The 26,714-nt window shown below is 46.0% G+C and overlaps 2 protein-coding genes across 11 annotated transcripts in view; both read right to left on the reverse strand.

The window, feature by feature from the left end:
* LOC310900710 (secretion-regulating guanine nucleotide exchange factor-like) overlaps window positions 1-10,399 on the reverse strand; it is a gene marked incomplete at its 3' end in the record, with an annotated part of 15,576 nt that extends 5,177 nt beyond the window's left edge. For 3 of the 6 annotated variants that reach the window (XR_014585340.1, XM_083839085.1, XM_083839084.1), the window contains exons 1-3: window positions 10,204-10,396; window positions 7,964-8,116; window positions 7,529-7,623 (exon numbers count right to left, since the gene is read on the reverse strand). Coding sequence is in view for 4 of the 6 variants with exons in the window: in XM_083839085.1 (XP_083695211.1) it covers window positions 7,529-7,623; window positions 7,964-8,116; window positions 10,204-10,246 (291 nt within the window). Of the gene's footprint in view, window positions 1-6,984; window positions 7,624-7,963; window positions 8,117-9,886; window positions 10,024-10,203 lie in introns of those variants that run through there. The other 3 variants (XM_083839083.1, XM_083839082.1, XR_014585341.1) reach the window with 2 other exon arrangements.
* Window positions 10,400-10,524: 125 nt separating this feature from the next.
* LOC310900693 (tryptophan 5-hydroxylase 1) overlaps window positions 10,525-26,714 on the reverse strand; it is a 28,173-nt gene continuing 11,983 nt past the window's right edge. The window contains exons 1-11 of one of the 5 annotated variants that reach the window (XM_083839047.1): window positions 25,004-26,447; window positions 21,514-21,651; window positions 20,364-20,547; window positions 18,844-18,944; window positions 18,081-18,148; window positions 16,379-16,575; window positions 15,750-15,885; window positions 15,094-15,220; window positions 13,891-13,986; window positions 13,126-13,259; window positions 10,525-12,833 (exon numbers count right to left, since the gene is read on the reverse strand). In XM_083839047.1, coding sequence (XP_083695173.1) covers window positions 12,659-12,833; window positions 13,126-13,259; window positions 13,891-13,986; window positions 15,094-15,220; window positions 15,750-15,885; window positions 16,379-16,575; window positions 18,081-18,148; window positions 18,844-18,944; window positions 20,364-20,547; window positions 21,514-21,651; window positions 25,004-25,072 — 1,425 coding nt within the window. In that variant the 5' untranslated portion in view covers window positions 25,073-26,447 and the 3' untranslated portion in view covers window positions 10,525-12,658. The other 4 variants (XM_083839048.1, XM_083839050.1, XM_083839051.1 and 1 more) reach the window with 4 other exon arrangements.

Here is a 26,714-nt window from a genome sequence, read left to right on the forward strand (position 1 = left end):
CCAAAGTGTGAAATGAGCTGACAGTGGAAGCTGCAGGTAAACCTTCGCAACTTAAAAAAAAAAATAAAAATGGAGGGAAGGCATTTCCACTGAGGCAATTAGGAGCAGAAAAGCTAGCTAGTTAATGCAACAATATTCTGGAAAAACAAACACATTGTAAGAGCTCCTTACTGGCTCCCTAAACACTTGTTACCAAGAAGGGGATGGTTTATATTAGCTATACACTTGGGAAGAGGAGGGCAGATGGGAAAAATTGGAGCTGAAGTGGCAAATCATAGGAGACAGCATTTTCAGAACATTATAGCTAAGGATTTTTTTTTCCCCTCACAGGTAATAAAATAAAAATCACAGAATCATCCACGTTGGAAGACACCTCCACGATCACCTAGTCCAACCTCGGGCCTAACACGAACAAGTCCTCCACTAAACCATATCACTAACCTCTACATCTAAACGCCTTTTAAAGACCTCCAGGGATGGCGACTCAACCACTTCCCTGGGCAGCCCCTTCCAATGCCTAACAACCCTTCCAGTAAAGAGGTTTTGCCTAATATCCAACCTAAACCTCCCCTGGCGCAACTTTAGCCCATTCCCCCTCGTCCTGTCACCAGGCACGTGGGAGAACAGACCAACCCCCACCTCGCTACAGCCTCCTTTAAGGTACCTGTAGAGAGCGGTAAGATCGCCCCTGAGCCTCCTCTTCTCCAGGCTGAACAATCCCAGCTCCCTCAGCCGCTCCTCGTAAGACTTGTTCTCCAGACCCCTCACCAGCTTCGTTGCCCCTCTCTGGACTCGCTCGAGCACCTCCACGTCCTTCTTGTAGCGAGGGGCCCAAAACTGAACACACTACTCCAGGTGCGGCCTCACCTGAGCCGAGTACAGGGGGACAATCACTCCCCTAGCCCTGCTGGCCACACTCTTTCCTATGCAAGCCAGGATGCTGTTGGCCTTCTTGGCCACCTGAGCACACTGCTGGCTCATATTCAGCCGACTATCAACCAATACTCCCAGGTCCTTCTCTGCCAGGCAGCTTTCTAACCACTCATCTCCCAGCCCGTAACGCTGCTTGGGGTTGTTGTGCCCCAGGTGCAGGACCCGGCACTTGGCCTTCTTGAACTTCGTACGGTTGGCCTCAGCCCATCACTCCAGCCTATCCAGATCCTCCTGCAGAGCCTTCTTGAGCAGATCGACACACGCACCTAACTTGGTGTCGTCTGCAAACTTACTGAGGGTGCACTCGATCCCCTCATCCAGATCATTGATAAAGACATTAAAGAGAACTGGCCCTAGTACTGGGCCCTGGGGGACTCCCCTAGTGACCGGCCTCCAGCGGGATTTAACTCCAGTTAAATTTAACTGGATTGCAACAGCAGGCGTGCTTCTAGCCACACGTGCCTTTTTGCAGAGAGAAAGCCAAAGAACGTGGCAAACCGCAGCCTGCTGCACCCTGAGGGGCAAGGGCAGAGCAAACCCTGGGCTGGCACAGCCGGGACCATTCCCGCACAGAGCTGCGACGTCCCTGACAGCAGTTTTGGTCAGGGGCACCTGAGGCCAGGTGGGACAGCCTCGGGTGTGCCTCCCACTGCGCGCTGCAGCCTCTCTCGCCTCCGCTTCGGTCACTGTTCTCTGCAACGTGCCGTGCCCTTCAGCACGCTTTCCCCCTCTTTTTCTTGGGGAAGAAACGTCTCACTTCCTCTTACACGTTTCCTATTTGTGGGTAGGGAAAGGAGGAGAAAACACACGGCACTCTGTGTACAAATGCCTTCTCTTCCTTATGGGGAGGCAGCAGGCCATCCAGGCAGTGCTCCATCATCCCCAGTACAACTGCCTGCTTTATTCTAACCTGGCTCTCTGCAAGAACACGGCCTGAAGTTCCCAGCGGCCTGATGAGCTCATGCAGCAACATGGAAGCTGCTCTGCAAGCTCCGTGCATTTACTTATGGTCAAACGAAGCCAAATGCCACTTTGTCCTTGTAAGCGACCAACAAAGGTCACCGACGTCTGCCGCTGGGGCTGGGGAACCACTGCGTGGGGAACTCCGCTGGCTTCAGCAGAGCCCCCCTGCATGACGTCACCCAGAATTCTGACCCAAAATTGGACTGATTTCGGTGACACCGAGACTAAAGGTCAGACTGATCTTCACAATGTCCTTCACAGTTTCCTTTAGGAGTATCCTTTCTGTTAAGGGAAGTGTCCCTGCAAGTGACGTATAAAATTGACACCACTTCAGCTGCTTTCATTTTTAGTAGAGTTTTGGGATTTCTTAGCTTTTCCTCAACTTTACTCTTCAGAGCTGAAATAAAGTTCATTTCAATGAACTCATTTCACCTTTGCTGAGCAGCTGCTCTTGCAATTGCTGCTACAACTACTTGATTCCCCTCCCCAGAATCACAACCCGTGGCTTTGGGCTTTTCAATGTTTATTATTCATTCAGTTCTTCCTTCGTGCTTCCATGGTGGGCAGGAACAGACGTGTCCCCCTGCGCGGCAACAGGGGACAGCTGGGGGGCTCCTCTCTGCTTGCTTCTCCTCTTCCAGCCGCACGCACAGGCAGCGATGGGACCAAACTGGGGCACGCTCCTGGCCCCCTCAGCAGGCAGCTCTCAGAGCTCTGCAGGGCAGGCAGCACAGCCCCAGCCGGACCCCAGCACGCTCCCACAGCTGCCTGGCACGGCCCCGCAGCCCTGCGCACACACCTGGGCACCTTTTCCACCGCCCGGCCCGGGCCTGGGCGCCGCATCACCTGCTGCCGCCACCCAGTGATGCACTGCCCATGTCACAGCAGGCAGCGGGTGCCCCGTGCCACAAAGGGGCGGGGACGGCCTTGCCCCGGAACGCTGGCCCCAACGGCCACGCAGCCCTGCCATGGCTGCCCGTGCTGACGGGGAGGCTGCTCGGCTGCCTGCTCCTGCTGCTCCAGCCTCCGCTCTGGACACAAACTCAACCAGAGGAATTCAGCTCCTCTCTCCTCTCTCCTCAGGCCCTCACCTCAAACGCCTCTCAGCGCCCTACAGGACACTGACCGAACTAAACCACCGCACACTCCTGGCTGCTCCTTTCCGGCACTGGGCCAGACAACTGTCCATGCTCTCCATGACAGGTAAGATAGTACCAACCCACACCCCACCGCAGTCTAACAGCAAGCAGGACAGTGACACGCTCGGGCCAGGACAGGAGGGACCTCTCCATCAGGACGACGGGACACGGACAGCCTTGGTGAGATGCTAGAGACTCTTGGGCACAGAGGCAGGGGCTGCCTCTTGTCACAGGGGGATGCTGCTCCGTTTGGTGCTTCTTCTCTTTCAGCCACAATCACACAACGATGGGACCACACCACGGCACACTCCTGGCCTCTCTCCCCTTCAGAACTCAGCTGGAAAAGCTGTCAACACTCTACAGGACAGGTAAGATCGCCCCAACCCACACCCACCACAGTCCACAGCAAGCAGCCAGGTGACACGCTCGCGCCACGACGGCAGTGACCGCTCCATCAGGACGACGGGACACGGACAGCCGACAGCTCCATCAGGACGAGGGGACACGGACAGCCTCGGTGAGACGCTCGAGACCCTCGCGCACAGAGGCAGGGGCTGCCCGTGGTCACAGGGGGATGCTGCTCCGTTTGGTGCTTCTTCTCTTTCAGCCACAATCACACAGCGATGGGACCACACCACGGCACACTCCCGGCCTCACTGCCCTCGACCGCTCAGCTGGAAGGAAGAGCTGCCAACGCTCTCCAGGACAGGTAAGATCGCCCCAACCCACACCCACCACGGTCCACAGCAAGCAGCCAGGTGACACGATCGGGCCAGGACAGAAGTGACTGCTCCATCAGGACGACGGGAACACGAACGGACGTGGTGAGATGCTTGAGACCCTCGGGCAGATACCCTGGGGCTGCCCATGGTCACAGGGGGATGCTGCTCCGTTTGTTCCTTCTCTTATTCAAGCCAGACACACACAGCGATGGGACCAGACCATGGCACGCTCCTGGCCGCTCCGCCCTTGAGAACTCAGCTGGAAGGAAGAGCTGCCAATGCTCTAAAGGACAGATAAGCCATCCCCAACCCACACCCCACTCACAGCATGCCACAAGATGACATGCTTGGGCTATGAGGGGCATCTCCTGGCCGTCAGGGAGACGTGACACGGACGGCCTTGGAGTGAGGCTGGGAGAGCCTCACTCAGGGATGCAGGCGCTGACCCTGGCAACGGGCTGGGGCTGCTCTTTTGGGTCATTTTCCTTTCTCACCCCATCACAGAGCCCCGAGCACACCAACGTCTGCCACTGGCCTTTCCCTCCTCTGCCCTCTCCCTCCGCGGCCACTGACCTGAAGGCTGGTGCAGCTTTCTACAACCACAGCCACCGGAGGAGCAGGAAGCACACAAGGACCCCGTCCCTACCCGGCCATGGTCCTACAAGCACACCAGCGGGGACCGCGGCTATGGACAAAGAGAGCTCGGCACGCCCCCGCGCCACCCCACCCCACCCCACCCCACGTCTCTCTCAAACCTCGCTCAAATAAAGGTTCTGATTCACAACCTCATCGGCTGCTTTCTCCTGCCCTTCTTGGGGAAACCTCGGGGGGCTCTGCCTTTTGCACAAGGAGCGAGTGCACCAGCCTCCGCTTCTTCAGATGCTGGCATCAAGAGAATTTCAAAGCAGATTAAGTGTCCTAATGTAAGACCAGAACCTGCAGGCGTGGGTCTGGAAACCAGTGTGCTCCCTCTTTCACCAAGGGACCGCATGTGTACAAGGAAGGAACAACATTTAACACACAACCTCATCTGCTCTGATGGAACTGCTTGAGGAAACTCCCCTTCCTGACATGCGCTCTGCACCCAACGTGCCGCCGCTGGGGGGGCTGCCCCGCTGCTGGAAATCAAAGAGAACCATGCTTTCGACCTGGGAAATTAAGCGCCTCTCGTAGCTTTGATGCACATTTCTCGCACGCACCAGCCTTGCCACGGCTGGCCATCACAGATCACTTTAGGCCAACTTCTTCCTAGTCAGCTTGGCTACTTCCTGCTTACACACCTGACTGCCAGGAACAATCTGGGACAGGTTTAAAACAAAAGCCCAGGGAACGGCGCTACTTTTGCACACTCACGCTCCCGACTCTTGTAGGAGGCGCATCCAGAAATGCCCCATGCACTGAAACACAGCCCTGCGCTGGGAGGGAACCCGCGGCTGCAGGCACTCGAGTCAGGGGCCTCTCAGAAGGCCAAAAGGGAAAGGCTGAGGACATTGGGAACTTTTGTGTCAACCTCAGCATGGGGAGAAAGGGCTCCCCAGCATGCAGAGCGCTCCCAGTTTCCCCGCAGCCCTCTTTCCCCCAAAAGAGCTGTTCAGAGAGGGAGAAAACAGCGTTCCAGCCCCAAACACGCTGACAACCACAAATGGCACCTCACAGAACTAAACCGTGGAATTACTCAAGAAAGATGAACGAGGCCCCAGTGCTGCCAATCAAACAATGAAATGCTGCCACGGGGGACTGGGAGTTTGCCTTATTGGCCTTCCTGCTGATCCTAACCCAGAGGGACTCATCCTTATCATTCCCAGACTCAGTCTCGAGTTCCAAAACATCAAAACACTCTCTAATATGGAGAGCCACACCACCACCCCTTCTGTGCCGCCTGTCCCTTCTGAAGAGCCTATAGCCAGTCATTGCAGCACTCCAGTCATGGGAGTGGTCCCACCACATTTCAGTGATGGCAACCAAGTCATAGCTAGCCTGCTGCACAATGGCTTCCAGCTTCTCCTGTTTGTTGCCCATGCTGCATGCATTAGTGTAGATGCACTTCAGCTGGGCCATTGCCTGCTCCCCAGGCCCTGACATTGTTCTCCCTGGCACACCCCTAATGAGCCTTGTTCCCTCCCCGTCCCCGACCCCTTCCTACCTAGTTTAAAGCCCTCTCAATGAGCCCTGCCAGCTCCTGCACTAGCATCTGTTTTTCCCTTTGAGACAGGTGGGACCCACCTGCAGTTAGCGGGCCGGGTGCTGAGTAAAGTGCCCTGTGGTCAAAAAAAACAAAATTTCTGTGTTGACACCAGCCTCTGAGCCACCTGTTTATCTGGTGGGCTTTCCAAGTCCTCCCTGTACCTCTCCCTGCCACTGTAGGGATGGAGGAAAGCACAACCTGTACTCCTGCTCCATCTACTAATCATCCCAGTCCCCTAAAGTTCCATTTGATAGCCTTCAGGCTTCTCTCTTCAGTATCATCTCTGCCAGCCTGAACTATCAGAAGAGGATAGTAGTCAGAGGGGCGAACCAGGTTAGGAAGGTTTCTGGCAATGTCCCTGACCCTGGCCCCAGGGAGGCAGCAGACTTCCCTACGGGTAGGGTCAGGTCAACAAATAGGGCGCTCTGTTCCCCTGAGAAGGGAGTTGCCTACAACGATCACCCTTCTTTCTTTCTTAGTGGAGGCAGTCCTGAGGTATGGAGTCGACTTCCTCACCCTAGGCATCCTCCTGGGTAGACTGTTCACCTCATCCTCACCCACCAGTCTCTCAAGCTCCAGGGCCTAAAACTTGTTGTGTATGGGCACCTGGGGAGGCAGGGCCGGTAGGGAGGGGGGTTGCCTGCGATGTTGAGCAGGTAGCTGTTTCCCTTCCTCCTCTATTTCCTTTGAAGCTGATATTGTTTGATAAATACTGGAGGTTAAACAAGAAGTGAGTCAATGTACTTTTTAGTTCCTTTACATGCAGAAGTAAAAATAATCTTAGTCTCAAAGTACATAACTAAAGTATATACTCTCACTTTGATTTTATGGCAGCTACATACTTTCCCATACTGATATTATTTTGGGAATGACCAAGCTTGCTTTTATCTAAAGGTTTTTAAGACCAGGAAATAATACTATGGTCCTCATTGTGGGAGAGAAATTTGTAGTCATAAACTCACCTGAAAAATAGCACATACTTAAAAACCAGAAGTGCACAAGAAGCAAAAGAGCAATGTATCAGAAGAATTGACATCACTAATTTTGTTGAACTCTATCACACAGTTTATTTTTTCCGGGGTGGATTACTGCTAATCTATTTTGTTTTACAAGGCATCATTCAAACAGTTAAGCACAAGCCTTGAACAAGGTATGCAAAGGTATGAGTAAACTCCAGGTAGCAAAACATATCTAGTCTCTTACAAACTTGAGGCAAAACTTCAGCTGAAGTAAAGTTGGATGGTTTCATTAGCTTTAATATCACTTCACATCACCTGAGCATCAGACTCATTCTGCAGATGTCATCCAAATGCATTAATGAATTGTTCTAATCACAAGTGAAACAGCTTTCCATAACAAGTGGGCAACTGCTTCATACAACAAGGAAAGCAACCTTAGCTTCTCATTTCTGAGTCAATTACCATCTTTGGTCCTTTACTTTGTAAATTTATTTCATCACATAGACTCCTTCAAAAGCAGTTGAAGGGCCTGGCTTAAAGCCCACTGAGGTCACCAGGCCTTTAGTTGCTGTAAGAAGTTGCTGTAACATTCAGAGCAATAAAGCACAATTCCTTTTAGATCTTTACCTCAATCTTTTGTGGAGTCAAGCATGGACCTGAAATTTGAGGAACTTCTAATTGTCCAAAAGCATTAGACCCACAGGACAGAACTAGGCCAATTCCTGCAAAATAAAGTGTTAGAGTCTGATCAGTGTATTAGTGAGCAAAAGCAAAGCACCGTAACATTCCAACAGGCAAAAGTATCACAGTGAAACAACTCAAAAAAGACCTAGCATCTCCTCTTCCAAAGCCCCTGAGGACACAGGCTTCTGGTTTTACATATCATGTTCAGTAAAGGTCTGAAGTTCAAGATGATACAAGAAACATGGACTAACTTAGTTTGCAATGCAAGTAGCTTAAAACTAGTGAGTGCTGTGCACTGCACAAGCAATAGCAATGTGGAACTTTCCGCATGTTCTTCACATCACCATTTTTCCCCAGCTCCTACAGAGGCAGACTTACCTACTATGATTGCAAAATCCCAACCACAGGCAACTTCTTTTACATGAAAGCCAGACAGGGCAGTGCACAAAGTGAAACGCAGTACATCCTCTGTGTGATTCAATCCCAGCTGCCCTTCTTTGTTATGGCCACACACAAAGAGCTCCCCAGCACCTGGAATAATATAAATAAATAAATAAAATAAAATAAAATCACATCCACTTGACAGACTAAAAAGAGAAGTCTATACGCCATGAGATCCTGTGACAGACAAGGACAGCTGACTGTATCATTTTAGGCACTGCAATCACACAAAAAGAGAAAGAACTATTTCTGATGCATAAGAAGCATCTTTGAATAAGCACAGTTATGTAGAGTCAAGGGAGACAATCCATATAGTAAAACAGGAACCTGTTATCAGAACTGTTTCATACTATTCACACCTCTCTGTATCCCTTCTTTCCCATAATTAGCCCACAGCAGAACCCTTCAAAAACCAGATGCTATTTTCCACTCCTTACACTACAACTTCTCAAGACTGAATAACTTCCTACTTAACTCCTTCCCCCCTCATCCTCAATACAGGAAAATTGACAGTTTTGTATGAAAAGCTGTTATATGAAACAGGTAAAAAAAAAATTGTCCTCACAAATCCATTAAATAACCACAGATAAACAAAACAGAGGAAATTCCCCAAAATATTAACAAGCACTGGATGAAACCGCTTTGCAACTAAGAATTTGCAACTAAGCTCAGAAACAAAAGCAAAAGATAGGTGGCAGCACCAAATCAACAGGGAAACACTTTTTTTTTTTTTCCACGCTCTGTCATACATTCCTTGCAAGTGCAATGTTTTTACCAGTGATAACTGCAGAATGTCCCCCTCCTTCAGTAATGCTCTTAATGTCTCAACATTTGCAGGAAACATCTTTCATTGACTGAGGTACCAGCACATCCTCTTTATGACCAAGACCAAGTTGCCCACAGCTCTTTGCACCCTTCAAATACACATACACACAAATAAATAAATAAAAAGACAAGTTAAAAAAAAAAAGTTAACAAAAAGAGATACACTCAGCCCTGCTCCTATGAGCCAACAACCTCATCAGGAACATGTCACAGGTTAACCTGCCAGTATTTGCTCCTGAAAATCCCCCAAAAGGGGATCTTCAATCCTGCAGCTGTCTCATAAGACCCCCAGAATTACCAACAATGACTGTCCTAGATCTGCTGCTACTCAGGTTGCCACTATAACCCCACTGTTACACGCTGGAATATATCACGATAACACTAACTGTAGGCTAATAGTTACTGAGGCAGAAAGCCTCATTATCAAAAATGATCCCCACCTGTTTAATTTTAATTCAAATGGTTCCCACTCATCACCAAGATGTTATTCATGCCAATGCTTTCCAGCAGTACACCCCCAAAATAAGATGAGAAAGACATGCTACCTTATTCTGGAACCTAAGTGAGGAAAGCAGAACAAACTCTTTTAAGTTAAAGCGGGCAAAACGGAAATAGACCACGTGTTTATAAAAACAAAACAAAAGCAGCTAAACCAATCCCACAAAGCCACTGCTGACCATGTGGTAACACGTCGGGGGATGCCTTAGCCACTTCTAGCTCTATTCGATGACCAGAGTCCAATTCCAACCTCTGTTCACAAGGGCGGACTGTCAGTAACCTCCGGCCCAGCGGGGGTTAACCCACCTGGCCTGCACTCCCCTGCTCGCTGCTCCCCCCCACGCAGCACCTGGTGTACCTCAAAAGGGCACCTTCCGCACTAAATATCTGGTGCCTACAGAAGCGTTAGGCACTTGAGGCAAAAGCATCAGGCTGGGCGGTTAACAGGTGGGTGAGATTTCGGGATCTGAGCTCGAGAGGCTGATCGAGTCGCTGTCTGGCAGTCAGTTTTGGAGCGTTACCACACGACAGACCCACCGTCCTTCTCAGAAGGCTGCTCGCAAGCTCTGGTTTCAGTTCCCAATTTGCGAGGAACCCGCACGCCGTCAGGAGCGGCAAGGAGGCAGGTGCCTGGGCAGCCCGGAGCCACACACGGCGGCCGTGGGGACGAAGCTACCCACCTTTACCCTTCCCACAGCGGCGGAACAAAATACGAAGCATGCGGGACCCGCCCCCCCCCGGGGCCGGGTGACGGGGCCACCACCGCCACCTCACGACCCCGGCCCCGCGCCACCATCTCGCGGCGGGCCAGGGCCTGGCTCCCCCCGGCCGCATCGCCCTCGGCACCCACCTACCCAGGCGAACAGCACCGCGGCCGTAGGGCCAGCAGCCATACATCCGTCCCGTCCCGTCCCGTCCCGCCCCGTCCAACAACCGCCGGGGAGAAAGAGGCGGAGCGGGGACGGGCTCCGGCGCGGCCCCGCCTCAGCCCGAGCCCGCCTCAGCCCGAGCCGCCCCGGACCGTTTCCCCCCGCGGGCGGCCGTTGGGTAACGGTCGCGCCTCAGGGGGGGACCCGCTCGCCCCCCCCCGCCCCAGTCACCTCTCACAAAAATATATAACATTCCCCACGGAATGAACGCGCGGGGGCAGAAAAGCCGAATCAGAGCATAAACACATAAAACTTCAGTCAGAAGGGAGTGCTACAGTGCTAAAGCAAAGGTTTATTTGCTCCTACTAATCACCAACAGGGCGTCGCTATTTATTTCATTGACAGTTAAAGCCTCCACAGTAGTTAAAAACACTTAAATTGTCACTGCTCTACACATAGGCAGAAAGGTTGGGTGTGTGAAGCCAAACATATGTGTAAACACTGTGAAAACACATCCTCTTTCTATTACTTTTAGCAGTACTTACACTTTTTGTTACACGGGTGCAAATAAAGACACAGTTGCTGTATTCCCCCCCCCCCCCCCCCGAAGTATTTGAAATTAGGTGCTAATTTAGGACATGTAAGGTTTCCTACTCAATGAATACATAATTCAGGCAAAGTCTTGTAGTAACACAGATCTATATTTCAACAACATAATAATCCAATCATTTCTTAAAATGCAGCTGAGTATTAACTGTTATCACAGAAGCAGACAGTACATCCCTCTCACTTATCAAAGACTGGTTCTTCTCCAGGAAGAGGAAGCGTCTAAAATCTATTTGAAAGTGTGACATAAACTGTAAATGTTGTAGACCACAATTCTATATGTCCAAAATATTCTTTAAAAAATAATAGTGGATTAATAAAGTCACAGGAAAATTAAGTCTAGATAAACAGTGAGTGTGTTTGGGAAGATAGGGCCGGTGATTGCTTATGAAGCAGATGCAGCCTACCAGAAGACATACGAAACAAAGTCATTATCAAGCAGAGAGGTTCTCGGAAGTCCTTTCCAATTCCCAAAGGACTTGGATCAACATCTCCAGTGCATTTACAATTTCAGTCGATTTTCCCAGTGACATCCACAGTTGCAAACTGTGGCTTTTCTGTAGAGCTACATATGAAGAATCAGTGCCTAGCACGATATCAAATACACCCTCCACATCACAGATCTTCCATTCAAATGTATCATTCCCCGTACAGATAAATTCATTTCATAGATGGGGTGGCAGAAACAGCAGGCAGTGCAGCTCTGTACAGCTACACAGGATGCTTGAAACTACTGTGGGACACTGCTTCCTATCAAATGTTTGGATCTTTCAGTTATCATTTGCTTGATGGTGAATACAGGTGTTCAGGCCTAGCAAAGAAGAAACTAAATCCATCTTTGCGCAGCTTGCAATGTCAATGACGTAACTGAGCTGTCAATGGGATGTTTATTCCTATAAAAAAGCCATGAACTTTGGCCATAACTAAGAACTTAAACACCAGAGTTTAAAATGAGAGCCATTTTAGAAGTGGGCTTCACTTAGTCCTGTGAAGCCATTTTGAATATTGAATTGTAATTTGGAAATGGTTTTAGGCATTGCGATAAGTTACTACCTGATGGCTTGCTATAATCTTGGCTACATTTATTCAGTGATGAAAAAGGCAAATGATGTCTTCCCTCAGGTGCAATACCAGGGACAGAAACAAAAATCCTGACTCTGAGCTGACAGCAAATCTCTTGAAATAAGCAGAATTAAGATTTCATGCAATAGCTCTGTATCTCTGCCTTCTACTAGAAAGATGCTAATCAGTACAGTTGCAATTCTTCAGGGGAACAAATGATCTCTTTGAAAAGGAGATTTGACCCCTCCATTTTATCATGATGAGCTTCCAGCTATTTGTGTCCTGATGCTTGGATCGTAATCAGTCAAGTTTTAAACTTAAATAGCACAGGCATAGAAGCACTGATTACTATAACTTCTACGCTATAAAGTCTACACTACTGTAAAATTAGCAGCATAGACTACTAGAGTCAGACAGACATTTCCCTGTACCAAATTATTCTATGATTGCCTCATAAGCCACCCTCTGAAGCATCTGCTCCTAGCCCTGACCCACAGACCACAGCTGTGGTCAAGTCTGGTGATTTCTCTAGTCCTCTGCCAGCTTCTGAGAAGGAACACTAGGACTTTTTTATCCAGGGAGGATAGAGGTGGAGGAAATACATTCTGTAAACGACTTTAAACAGAGAAACAAATAAAGTGATTATCCTTATGGGCCATTCATTCTTCCATTTGTAAAGGAAAGTTCTGCATACAGCACGTTACATGCCTAGAAAGAAAGCAGTGGGGAAAAGAAAAGAGTTGCTGAGCACACCACACTGATGATGGGAATGTTAAACTTCCAGTTGTTTGCCCATCTTGCTGAGGGCATCGCTGACAATGTCTAGCTCATGACGTAGCTCATTCACCACGCTGGCAATGCTCTTGGTGTCTTTCAGGATCTGCACACTTTGAGTATATGGATTGTACTTCACGCCAAATGGGCGCTTGATGGTTTTTGCAAACTCTCTATTCAAGTAAAAAAAGAGAGGGAGTTTAAACAAAAGACAAATGCATCCTCTGTGTGCAATCAGTATCAATAACCACTTTTCTAAACCACTTTTGTGGTAATTATAATTACTACATAGTTCATCATCTCTTCCATCCAGTACATGAAAGACCAAACAAATATTAAATTCGGCTTTCCAGCCCCAGGAAAGGTAAGTATAAAACTGTGCTAAGAATGAAAAGATTTGATGCTGCTGCCGAGAGATGCATGAAGTCAAACCTGCTTCTACAAAACAGTGAAGAAAAACTGTACCTCATCTTTTCTTTTGCTTCTTCAAAACTTTCAGAAACAAAGTAAACCTCCTGGAAAGTTGTAATGAGACATTCTTGCTTGCAGGTGACCTTTGGATCAAAAGGCTTGACTTTGGCACTGCCAGAGAGCGAGTGCTGGGTAACGTAATGCGTTATCATGTCAGAGGAACATCATCACCAAAAGAATCCGTAAGGAAGAAGACAAGAAGCAAAAAGCGAATAAAAAAGAAAAAAGATGACGTGAGACCATATTTAGTGAGTTGCTTCTTAAAACATGTCTGCAGCTGAACAGTGTTTTAAGCTTAACAAACTGAATAACTCTGAAGGGTCATATTCCACCAATAAGGATCAAAAATGGGGTTCTTCAAACACAAGACTGCTTTGCAAACAAGAGCAATATTTTCAGAATCTGGTTAAACCAGCAGTCTTATTCTCAGAACAGGTTACCTGGAACCTAAGGTTAAGAAATACCCGTCATAAGATGCTTTCTGAAAACAACATGTGAGCTGCTCAGCATGCACCCAAAAGGACATTGCCCTGTAATTAATGCCACACTGAATTCACCTAAAATTCATCCCTGCAGTAGGTACTGAGGAGCTGGTTGTGATTTGTTTTGTTTTTTAAAAGTATTTTTAGAATTACACCTCATAAAAAATGGCAGAACAGTGACAATAATAATCATACCTCATATAAAATGGCAGAACAGTGACAATAATAATCAGGTACGAGCAAAGAAAAGAGGGAAATAAGCAGTGGATATTCTTACCTGGAGCTCACTAATTGAAGAGAGCAAACCAGCCCCATAAACCCTTAGCTGTCCCTCTTGCTTGCACAAGCCAAACTCTACAGTGAAGAAGTAGCACTGAAACAGAGAAGGGAGTGAAATAATTCAGCCTTCTGCAAAGATGCTGTGGTGAGCTAGATGGGGGCATTTCTATTTGCAGGTGGTGTCGAACAGTTTCAAATGGCATACAGTCATCATTTAGTTATCACTCTCAGATATAGAAAGGGAAAGGAACCTGAATGGAAGGGTGAAGAACCACAGGACTGCACATTTCTAATAAGAAAGTCTGATAATATAGTTCACCCAGATAGGCTGGAAGTTGTTAATCCCAGTAGGATCACAGAAATTTAAATATTTTTTTGAGAAATATTGTCATGACATGACAGGTTCATCTTAAAAGAACCACTGGACAGAGAGGACCTTGGTGAACAACAGCCCATTACAGTTTGTTCCTCATTTGTTTAGTGTTCTAAAAAAATAACATTTAGTTTGCTGGATTTCATGATTCCTGCAGGTACATGGCAAGGAATGGTATTTTCTTAGATGGTTTAATTCTGCTCCCACTGAAGACAGCAAAAATTTTACCACTAGCTACAATTGGGGAGGGGGGGGGGAAGGGAGAGAGGGGAGGAGGGAGGGCTTTCAAAAGTTGCATCGATTATTTTTCATGTAAAATTTTCATTTCATAATATTTTGGCCAAAGCATCTAGAAACTGTTATCTGAAAGTAAGATTAATTTACATTATTTGAATTTATTGGCTAAAAAAACTAATGCTAGTGCTCAACACAGTTAATGAAAAGATCATATTATTTCAATTCATTTGACACAGTAAAGAAACAGATTACATTTAAAATCATTGAACCATGTTCCTGGAAGTAAAAAAGATATTTATCAGATGAATCAGACTATTGAATTTCAAGCTGGAAGAACTGAGCTACCCCCAGAAGTGGCATCCTTATCTGATAGCCAAGTGAAGAAAAATACCACTCACATCTTCCTGAATTTATTTTTTTTTCCTAGCATGGAAACTTGCTATATGCTCTAAAAACTGAGAACCTGTGAAACAGGTCTAGCAGCTGGCATGGCTAATATTGACATGACTCTCCAAATTAATTAGATAGAGTGGAATCAGCTGAGTAAAGCACTAAGCTTTAAAGAGGATCACTGGGCACTGAAACACTCACTGTTGCCAGTTTTTGGACAGCCTCATCTGATGCCCCAAGTGATGCAAGACCAATTTCCTGGGAGAACTGAGCAAAACTGGGTTCAGCCAAAAGAGGGACGTGGCCTAGGAGCTCATGGCAGGTATCACTGGAAAAGAGAAAAAACAAGAAACCTCATCATCTTCCTTTGTTGTAGAGTGAAAAAGCAACACCACTAAACAGATACAACGTCTCATGTGAAACTTTAATAACCAAAAGACAGAGAAGTATCGAATCAAAAGACAGAGAAGTATCAAATCGAGTTCAGCTGAAAGCAACTAAGCAGGTCATACCAGCGCTACAAAAGTACATAAACTCAGATTTTCAAATGAAGATGTCTAAAATTACGATCCAAGCTGCACATTTATAAGGCAATTGAATGTTAAACTAACTTTTCCCACGATGACACCACTAGGAGTTCTCCAATAACGTGCTGTACTTTTGAAAATCCCGTACTTCTGAAGGTGGCACTTGAGCATGCCAAAACATCATTACATTCAGCATGAAGACCGAGTCTTTGGCAGCTTTAAAAATAAGTTTTCTTGCTGGCATTCTTGAACAGCTTTTCAGTAGCTCGGCTTCATGCAGCAAGATTCAAAAATGCACATCTCATTGTACCCCGAGATTAAATGACTCACGGCTCTGGTGTGTAGAGAGGGTCCGAGCTGTGTCTGACATACTGAGTGCAGTGAAAAACTCTGAATGCTAATCCTGCCAAGAAGTCCCTGGGTGACAGATACCCAGCAACAGGACGGATGGTGAAACCTGTGCGCTCTAAAAAGGAACAGAGAAATTGTATGTTAGTTTAATGTAGAACTTCATAATATTCTCAACCCTGATGTAACTGGGGTAAATGCCACAGTGCTACTTTGGCTCAAGAGCATGTGGGAAAATTAGGCCTGACTAGAAAATTAGACCTAAACTCAAGAATGGCCAACGTGTAATAAAAATGCCCCTATCCCTGTATAGGATTTACTAAGATTTTATGTCTACAGCAAACACAATACAATTATGTGTTGCTTTAACCAATCCTGAGTTTCTTTATAGTTAGCATTTGCCCCAGACATCACTGTTTTTGTATATCCAGGACACAATGCATTAAAATCCAGTTGGTAGAAAGACCATAATTAAATCAAGCAAATGTTTCACTTTTGGGTTTCCCAGCCAAAACCAGGACACCAAGGATCATTTTTGGTGCCCATGTAATAGCAGTGTGATTTGCAATGGACTTTAATTCCTTTTTTGTTTAAGAAAATCAATACATTACCTTTCAGGAAGCAGGACACATCTTCCAGCTGGGGAATATTGTCCTCCCTGTACCCACAGTATTTGGTGAGCAAGGGCAAGTTTTTAAGGTACTCTCTGCAGGCATGAGTTGGGTAAAGCTTGTTAAGCTCTCGGTATACAGTCCCCCAGGTCTTGATCTCCTCCTCTGTGAATTCAATCTTGGGAATTGGGTCACCACTAAAAGGAGAAGAGGACAAAAGGACATGCCTTGATAAAAGGCTTATATGGATGATTCATTTCCTTACTATTATTATTTAACATTCATATGGCTGTGACACTTGGTCAGGTTTAAGACTTCACTACGCTGCAAAATACACAGTGATATCTGGTCTACACCCTGAAGAGCTTTTAGGCTAAGAGGCTTGCTCTTTCTTCCACCTAAATCAACCAATAGGATTCTTTACATTGACCTCACTGGGTCTGAAAGCTTTAGTCTTGTAAACAGTTTCTTAGGTGTTTTAACACCAGGGATAACATTTAAAATAACAGTAAAACCTTTAGTTTCAGGAGCTGAGAATGCATCCTTTTCCCTGTAGTATTTCCCCTACCTGTATACAATTCCTTTCCATTATCTTTATTTGTTTTAGGAAAAGATAATTCCCTAAACACGCAACACAATGAGTGGAAGCAGCTAAATATATGTTAGGTAAAAATCATGTTTCTATGCAGAGGAGACAACTGTCTGTCTGAACACAGTAATTGTAGTCCATCTCTCCTAATTAGCCCTTAGGATCTTGATTAAAGTAGATTATGTCAAAGCTGTGATCTAAAGCCTGCTGAAAGCAACTTGAGTGTCAATACATTGCTTCTGCTGCCACCTAGGTAACCAGCATGGCAGGTGCTTTCGAAGGGAAACTTGACAATACAACAGTAACTGCTTGTGTGCTGGTGGCCAGCTGCATTAACGCATAGTGCAGCAGAGCTCTAGACACCCCGTGTTTCTAGGTCATTCCCAGTTGAGGAACTTGACATCTAAATTCACACGTGCAACAGCAACAAGAAAATCATGTTCAGAAAAAAATTATAGCACTGGGCTACGAAACTCTTGCAGCTTTAAGAGCTCCCTCCCCCAGGCAGCATCTCTAAAGAAAGAAGCTCTCTGAATTTCATTTCGCAGAAGACTTCTTATCTGTGCATCACATGCACTATTTTAAACCAGGAAATAAAACTCAAGTATTAACATTTGCCTAGAGAGTTTACACTTAGTGGTCAACGGGCTCTATACTGACTTTTGCCTCCCCTCCCTCTTCATCACAAAGGAGACCCATCTGCCCTGGTGTAGTATGTATGTGCTGGCACAGGCAGCTGTGCAACGTGTTGCCCACCCCCTTTTCTTGCTACACCCACTTCCAGAGAAGCAGGGAGCAAACCTAGGGCTTAAATGAACCACAGTGCAGGAAGCCCACGCTGCCGCTGCTGCCGGTCCAAGGATCAGCACTGCCACAGATGCCACAATGGCTGCGCAGCCGTGAGCTGATTCTCAGACTGATCAGAGACCCAGGAAGCTGTAAAATGGCCTAGATCCACCTTTTAATCTGCCTTCATTTCAACCCTCCAGCCCTGATTCCTGAGCCAAGTCTGTCTCAGTGATATTAGAGCCCAGGGAGGTGAGCTCCTGCTAGTCCACTCTGCTATTATTTCAAAATATTCGGGAAGCTTATTCTGGAATAAGTTGAGCTTACTGTTTGTAGTTCATAGCAAGGTCTGCAAAATACTTTCGTCTCTTGCGATAGACATTGTCTTTGAAACCCTGAGGGAAGGTGAGGAGGGAAGAAAAAGAAAAGTTAAATGAGCTTTCAAGCTGTACTAAATAAATACATTTAAAACAAGACATTTGACACTTCTTCAATGGGAAATATAAAAGTATGCTGTGTAAGAATGAGGGGACAGGACAGGAACTGTCGTGTGAAACTTTTTTTTTTACTGTAAAATAAGCGAATACACCAATTCAAAGCAAAGATTAGAGGTTTTATGCACGCACAATATATATTCAATAGACAAATATTCCTTTTAGTCCTATCACTATTTACACAAAATTGATTACTTGCTTGATTATTCCAAATTACAGAACAAATTGGCCATTTGTACAGTGCAAGTACTAATTTGTTTGCTCCACTTCTAGTAAGGAAGAAAGAAAGAGGAGGAACCAAGCCTGTCTAGCAACAGCTTTTTTTTTTTTTTTTTGTAGTATTTTTATGCAACCACTCAGGGCCCAAACCCAAAGTCCTCACATGAGTAAGCCTCGCAGAAAGGCATGGGAGCTAAACCAGTGACAGCCTTGCCTGTACTAGGAAAAGAAGCAAACCCCCCGCGAGAAGGTGTTCAGACCCACAGAGGCACCATTGAGGGGAAGGAAAGGGAGGAGGAAAAGCTGCATTTTTTAGAAGCAAGTTCGACAAGGTACTTTCCACTAAGGATTGGGCACAGGGGGAGGAAGATACTTACTGGATGGTCAGCATCCAAATCAGACCCATACATCAGCACTCGGTTTGCACACTTATCCAAATCTGAGATCTTCTTTGGAAACCAGGGAACATTCTCCATGTCTAGGGAACGCATGGAATCCACAAACTTATTAATAACAGCGAGCGTGCTGAGGGAGGAAATGCTACTTTCAAGTATGGCTATGGCGGTTACAAGCAAAATCTATAAATTAAAAGGGTCACGAATAGGACAAGGGAGTCCGCTGCCTATCTGGCACCAGCCTACAGCTCACACTTCCTCCTCTGTCACTGCCAGTCTGCCTACAGAGCACAGAGGACTCCAAATCTTCCAGGGGAGGAAATGGTTAACCCGGGTTTGCTACTACTATTAATGTTAGGGTAGCATCTAGAGGCTCCTGCTCAGCAAGGCCTCCTCATGCGCAGTGCTATGCCAGTCTTTTAGGGCACAAAGCAGGCAAAGGAGCCAAGAATCCATTTGCTTGTGTTCCTTGGGCAGAGCAGGAGTAGGTTGGAGTCCTCCCATCCTGCTTTACTGACCCTGGGCAAGAAACACTGCTCTGTGCTTACATGTCCCAGAAACATCAGGCTTTGTTGAGGGGTGTGCTGGGGAAGAGGAAGAGAAGGAGGCGATTTTAGCCCTGCAGCCTTAGAGATGCATAATTAGTTTTACCCCAGCTTTTTTTTTTTTTTTTAAAGCTAAAGAGTTTTTACGCAGCTCTTGCCAGAGCTGTTAACATACTACAACAATGAAAGGATTTCTTTCTCTCCCTATGCTCTTTAATTTTCTTAAAAAGGACAGAGGAAGTATTTAGATTGAGATTTTCCCTAATTAGGGCTAAAATGAGCAATTTTTATCCAGAAGACACCATATCTCACCCCTCCCTGCCTACCAGCCTGTGCCAAGTGCAGTGACTGAGAAATACATTGGACTGACTTTGTGCTGCCCTGAATTTTGTGCATCTCTTGAACTAGAAGCAAAGGTAAACAGGATGTGAAGCATCCCAAAAGTGAAAGGCGCCTTTTCTTTCACACCAATATAAGTAACCATTTATGATGAAAAGTGGTTAAAAAAAAGTTTTTAAGTCAGGAGCTGCATGAGGAAATTGCAAAAAACATCTCCCACTCTCCCCAGAACCTGAACTGAACTGATGCCTGTCAGTATTACAGCTCTGTCACCGTGTTGCACAGGCCACAGCCCAGCCCTTCATTCAGGCTTTGCCTTTGCATCGGTCTCTGCTGGTGCAGGGACTCCCACTTACAGCGGTTGTGCTGTGCTGAGGAGCGATGGGAGCACAGAAAAACAAGCAGCCAGTATTTCTAGAGGACAACAGCCAATGCAGCCCCCACTCGCATCAACCACTCTACATTCACTGACAGCACAGAAGCACAAACCCGATAGCTAGCCATGGAAAACACTATATGAATGCAGACGTGGACACCTCAAGCAAACTTCAAACATGCTGAAAAGTGCAATAATGTCTTTCTTTGTGCATTTTTGCCAGCACTGCCCTTTATGCTTACCATCTTCCTGCACGTTGAAATGTTCCGTTGGGTTCATAGAGACAATGTTGACATGGGATTTGAGGAGCTGGAAGATCTCATTCAGTTGTTCCCTGTTACTGTCACAGTCAACAAAGATCTCAAACTCGGAATTTCGTCTCTTGGATTTCCGTGACTCGATGTGCACCAGATTTACATGCTTCTCCTGTTTTGTAAGAAGCAATGTTTTCAAACAGATTGACTAACTGATTGACTAAAAAGTCATTATTCCAAAAAAAAAAAAAATGTTCTGTTGCCACAGAATATTTACCAGCTATGTGAATTTATTTTAGCTATTTGGATCTCCTAATGGCAGTTTGCTTATTGGTGGTAAGGAAATAGTTTGATTTTGAAAAGCTTCCCATTGAGAAGAAAATGAAGGAATCTGTGTTCTTTTGGTTTCTTTTACATTGAGGAAGCAGAAAAAGACACAGTAAGGAGGTTTAAATTCCTTGACCCTTTTCTTTCATCCCTCCCATAAGAAGCTGATCAGCAACTTGGTCTGGGGAAGTTCATAACGATGCCTGTCAAGTCTCCATATAATTATCTCACAAGCAAGGGATTTAAAAACAGTAGTTTTCCAGGCATAAACCTCACTTTTTTCTTTTTATTTTTAATTATTAATCATACATCTTATATAAGGAGCATACAGGAACCCCTAGCCTAGACATGCAGTGCCAGATGACAGAGCACAGCAACGCTGCCATATTCCCTGCAGGATACCTGCCCAGCAATCAAACGAGTACCTCCGTCACCCTCAGTCCAGCCCAGCAGGGTAACAATGGCACTGAAGGCAGCAGGTCAGCACCCAAGCGTGTACCCGCTGTCAGCAGGTGCTTCAGGTCTGATTCTTTAATGCTTTAGAAACAATGAGTGCCAATCCCCTTTCGTGGAGTAAAAAGAAGAATCTTTTCTAAACTTTAGTAGGTGCAGAAAAGTCTGTGAAGACTTTAAGCCAGCATCTAATTTTTGAGGCATAAATTTACCTTCATGGATAATTTTGGGTGCAAAGTAGGAGCCATGTTAGGAATCACATCCTTAATAAACTGATGTAATTAATTCTAGTGTGTTCCAAAACTACATTTAAAATTCAAAAATATAGAGCTGCTATAGAAATGAAATTATTACACACCTGGAAAAGTTTTAGGGCTTTTACAAGTCCTCCAACTTCATTCTTCAGGGAAAAAATGATGGCCGTTCTTCCTCTTTCAGATGCATGGTCTTTGTTCTCTTTATTATCTTCAATCATTGTGTAATTTGACTTAGTTAACTAAATGCAAAGAAATTTTTTGAATGGTTAGTAGTGCAAAAAGTATGAAGTTCTACATTTCAGTTTGTCTTGGAGTAATATTGAACTTTGACTTATCAACCACAAAAAGAAAGGTGCCAAATAAGTCACTATATAATGACAGGCATAAAGTCAGGTTCACACAGAATCTGTGGGCTGAAGATGAAATTCAGAAGGGTTTTCGGTGTGTTGTTGGTTTTTTTTTCAGTTGAAAGATTTTATAAAAAATTGTAGTAGTTCTCTAGCATGCAAAAATTGTTTTCGAAGTATTGTTTATAACAGGTGTTGGTATTTTTAGGGAAAAAAAGGCAGGCTATAACGTGTCAGCAGAAATAGTAAGTTGAAAAAAATACTTATTAGCATATTTGATGAATATTGGTAAAGTGAGTAATTCAAAATTAACTGGATATAGGTAGGAAAAGACAGATCATGCTTTTATAAATCAGAGCTGAAAAATCATTTCCTTTCTCTCACTACACAACCATAAAGCATTACTTTTATAGAGAAAGGAGACAAAACCTAAAGAGTTGAAATGTTGTGCTGAACAGAATCTGTTGACTATAAACAGTCCCACTCCAGCCACATGTAACAGAGCTATTCTGTTAGTCAGTTCCCCTAATTCACATGCCAAATCCTTACAATGAACACCCAACTCACACTGAAAATTCTCAGACATGCTACACTGTAGGACCATGTAGACTACTAGTGATCACACACTTGACTGTCATGAAATCAGTAGATATCGCAGAGCATATTCTTAGTTATATGTAGCCAGGCCATAAACAGAAATAATATGGGAACAATTAAGAATGTGGAAAATGCAAAATAAAATCAAACAAACAAACAAGGGTTAGAAGCATAGGCTGTCTCATATGTGCGTTCAAACCTTGCAAAAACAAACAAAAAAAGGTTTCTGAAGGAGCCAGTGAAGGAGGAGGGAGGAAAAACAAAGGCATATTATTGCTACTTGGAATTATTTCTTGATTTGACACAGTGTTTAAGATCTGATTATCTGGTGCCGTCTCACCTGGGGACGGAAAAAGCAACAATAAAAACACAGTCAAAATGACGCAGTTCTGTTGATACCCTTCTATGTTATCTCCAACTTTAACTTGTTTAAAATGGTATCTACCTACTATAGATTTGTTTAAACAAAAACACAGATTTTACATATCTTTTATCAAAAACATTCCCATTTATCTTTCAGATTAAGAAGGTAATCTGCCTAACAAAACAACTAAATTAGTTTCATTTTAAACTGAGGGATTTACAACAAGGTAAACATTTGAGTCTGCTGCAAGGAAGGTTTTAAGGAAGTTACTGGCTGCAAGCTCTTTGGGATGCAGAAGAGGAGACCCTTGGAAGAGGTCTCGTGATGCTAATGTATTATCGCTACCTTCACTGGGTTTCTGATGAGGTCCTTACCCCTAATAAGCTGTCACTATACAATGAGCTCGGACAACAGTGTCCATCCAGCGCACTGCTTCTGGTCCAGCAAAGCCACTGATCTCCCACAGCTTGAGTCCAGGTTCCAAATTATCTGCTGAATGCGGTGCTGAGGCCCAGCAGCCCGCAGGTTTCACAGCTCGCTTTAGCAAGCATCTGTTCAGCATCACAAGAGCCAGGAACAGGCACCAAGCAGGGCTACTCCGAGCAGAAAAAACTAATAGCCCCCCAATCACGTATAAGTTATTGGTTGTCTTCTCAAGTGCAGAGATTGCTATTTGAGTAAGCCAAATTCCACTCGGATGATGCTGCTGTAGAAGCAAAAAAGTCTCCATTATGAACACATGGTGGTCTGTGAAGGCATAAACCATCAGGCTGTTTTTTTATATAAGGTTTATACACAGCACGTTGGCTTGATTCCACATTCAGGATCACTGACTTAAGATCAGCTTATGAGATTTGGTACAGTTGCAGGTAATATTATAAGGTGCACAGCTTGGAAAAACTACACGTATTGAAGACTGATCTTGTAGTTCTGACCTTACATTTTGCTTGTTCAACTAACCTTGTATTTAGGACTGGGCAATATCATTGATAAAGTAATATTTTTAAGAACCAACAAAGAAAGCATAAAAAATGCAGTGTATTACATTAAATTCTAAAAATGACCACTAAGATGAATTTGAAAACGTTGCAGAAGAGAAATTCAGATGCCTACAATGCCAAATGCACACCATTTGCATCTGTAGTCCTAAACTAATATTAATTTTCATCTTTCAGTACAAAAATAGACTGGCAACAGGTCTATGTTAACACCGCCACCTTATTGGTACAGGACAAGGGAAAATGATAATGCAAAAATAATTCCTCTCCTCCAACAGCTGCACCTCCTGTTTCATTTTATTCTGTACCAGTAACTCAGCTCTAATTGTATCTGACACTTTTCCTTTATGGCATCACATTTAAGCTTTTTGGATATGGTGGGTAGGAATCATTATTGCTAAAACTAACTTGTCATCTACATGACTTAAGTCTTAATGAAAATACACCAACAGGAGAAACGCCCCAAAGCTTTTACTCAGATAGCTATCTGGGTGCCTTCTGGTTAAAAATGACTGCTGCTGGACTCCACAGCGATCACCTTCCCTTTCTCTCCACCTCACCACCCTGAAATACTCTCTGTGGGATAGATATTTAGCATTTATATGTTGCAGTTCAGTTCTCTATATTAGCGGATAGTCAATATCTAAAATCATCCAAACGTATTTGTTTAAAGGAAATTATATTTTAGAGCTGTAAACTAAAGCCCCAAAACTCCTAAGTACATATTTGACACAGATTGTTATTTGTACTTGAGAAAAAGTGTCAGGAGGCATTTTCCAGCCTCCTGCCTCCCTTCCTGAGCAGTTGGTTACTTTCTCGCTGTCCTTTTCCCACACTTGCAAACAGGGAAGGACGAAGACACGATCTTGTAAGTGACCGCAACGCGATGTCACCTCACCGGGAAGGTTTCCACACGCCAGGGGTGCTCCTGGCCCCGCCGTTCCCGAAGAGACCCAAGCCCGCGCCGCTTTCTGAGGGGAACGGCGGGGCAAGCTCACGCGTAACCTCGCTCCCTTAAAGCCTTCTGCTTTTTGCAAGAAAGGCTACCGCTCGTTAAACCGCCCGGTGTCACTAACTACAGCCAGCGAATCGGTACTTACCTGTTGATTTTATCCCATATTCTCCGGCTCCCAGAGCCCGCTCAGGGCGCAACCTGCAGTGTCCCAGGCAGCTGCTCCCGACCCGCACCTTACCCCTCTCCTCAGCCCACAAGTTCCTCTGCTCTACCTCAACTCCCGCTAGAAATTTGGGCTTCCCCAGCCCCTCGGCCCCCCGAGCCCCTCACCTGGCCGCCGGCCTCCCGCGGGCACGGCGCCGCCTCCAGCGAGCCCCCGCGGCGGGGCAAGGCCTGCATGGCCCAGCGGGACGGGACGGGACAGGACGGGACGGGACGGGACGGGACCGGCCCTGCTTTATGGAGGGGGCGAGAGCCGGCCCTAACCCCCCCGGGCGGGGGAGGAGAAGAGGAGGAGGAGGAGGCGGGAGGAAGGCGGCGGGCAGCGGCTGAGGAGAGGCTGGGCGCTGGAGGCTGCCCGCGGTGCGGGTTCCTCTCCCTCCGCCCTCCTCAGCCCGCCTGAGGACGGCGAAGGTGCGGGCTCAGCAGCCGGGGAGCTCCCCAAAAAGCAGCGCTAAGGGAAGAGGGGGTTGTGCCGGGCAGCAGAGGCCGAAACACGCCCCCGGCCCCTCAGTCTGTGGAGGTTCGAGGGGTACGGCGGCAGAGTCGTTTGTGTGGGGCACGGGGCTGTGCCAGCAGATCCCGGGCTTGTTACACTACTTAAAAACCTGGCTTTCAAAGAAAGGTTCAAAGTCAGCAACAACCATTTTCCCCCTAGTTTACTCAAGTGACTGAACCATCTTCAGTATTTTTCTCTTCAGTGCCTAAAACCCCCGAAAGCATGGCTCCAGCTAGAGCTCTCTGACACCGGTGTAAAGCACTCGACAAATTACACTGATGAGGCTGACACCAAACCATATCAGACATCGTGGTTCTTGCGCAGACACCTTCAGTGCCTGTACCTGAGCTGGAGGAACCCCTACTGGGAGCCCACATGGCTATCAAGAAACACAGCGGGACTTCAGCTCGCCCCGGAGCAGCACACACCGACCCTCGAGCAAGCCCAGCAGAGCCGAGGGTGAACAGCTCTGCCCTCCACACATGCGTGGGACTGGAAGAGCATGGCTCTAAGGAATAGCAAAACTGGAACAGCCAACTCGTTCCAGTTTGCGAATGGGATCCATTTTGGGACTGGATGATTCAATTTTCCCTTTCATAAAGAAAATGCAGTATTTATTCACTATATGGCTTAGGTCTACAACAGACATTTCACTTCCTTCTGGCAGAACAGATCTCCCCATCAAACACACTGACTCAAAAAGCAAACAATTCATATTATCTTTACGCAGAATCTTAAACATACGAGAGCCTGATATCAATAATCAATGTGTAAACATGGGCACAGTAAGATATTTACGATACCATGACTAATCTGTCAGTTCTCCCTAGCTCATCAAACACAGCAGTAAGAACTAGCGTGCCATTCTGCATACAATTTTTTTGGAATTGCACTCCAGGTAGCCCTCTAGAGCTCTTTGGTTGCTGGTAAGCGTCTTTTATTTGGTGATTTCCTGGGTTCAGGCTGGGTATCCAGTGCTACCTGATGGCAGCCAGGTTCAAACTCCCCTTCTCTTCCCCTTCTCTTTTTTTTTTTTTCTCAAAGTGTTGAGTTCATCCCTCATAAAATTCTAAAGAGACAACAGAGCTCAGATGGCTTTAGCTGTAAATGATTTTTATTATTTTTAATCAAACCTGCTTTTCCCTCTCCTTCAAACACTATGCGCTTTCACTAGATACAGCGGAAAGGCCCGTTTACCCTTGGTGTATCCACTTGGACTGTTCTGGTGTTAAGGGACACAGACATCCTTCCCTACAGCCCAAGCTTGTCAAGATGCTCAGAGAAACGCCAGTGATACAAACACTTCCGAAAACCTGTTTTGGT

Source organism: Anser anser (assembly GCF_964211835.1).
Source record: "Anser anser genome assembly, chromosome: 5".
NCBI lineage: Eukaryota > Metazoa > Chordata > Aves > Anseriformes > Anatidae > Anser > Anser anser.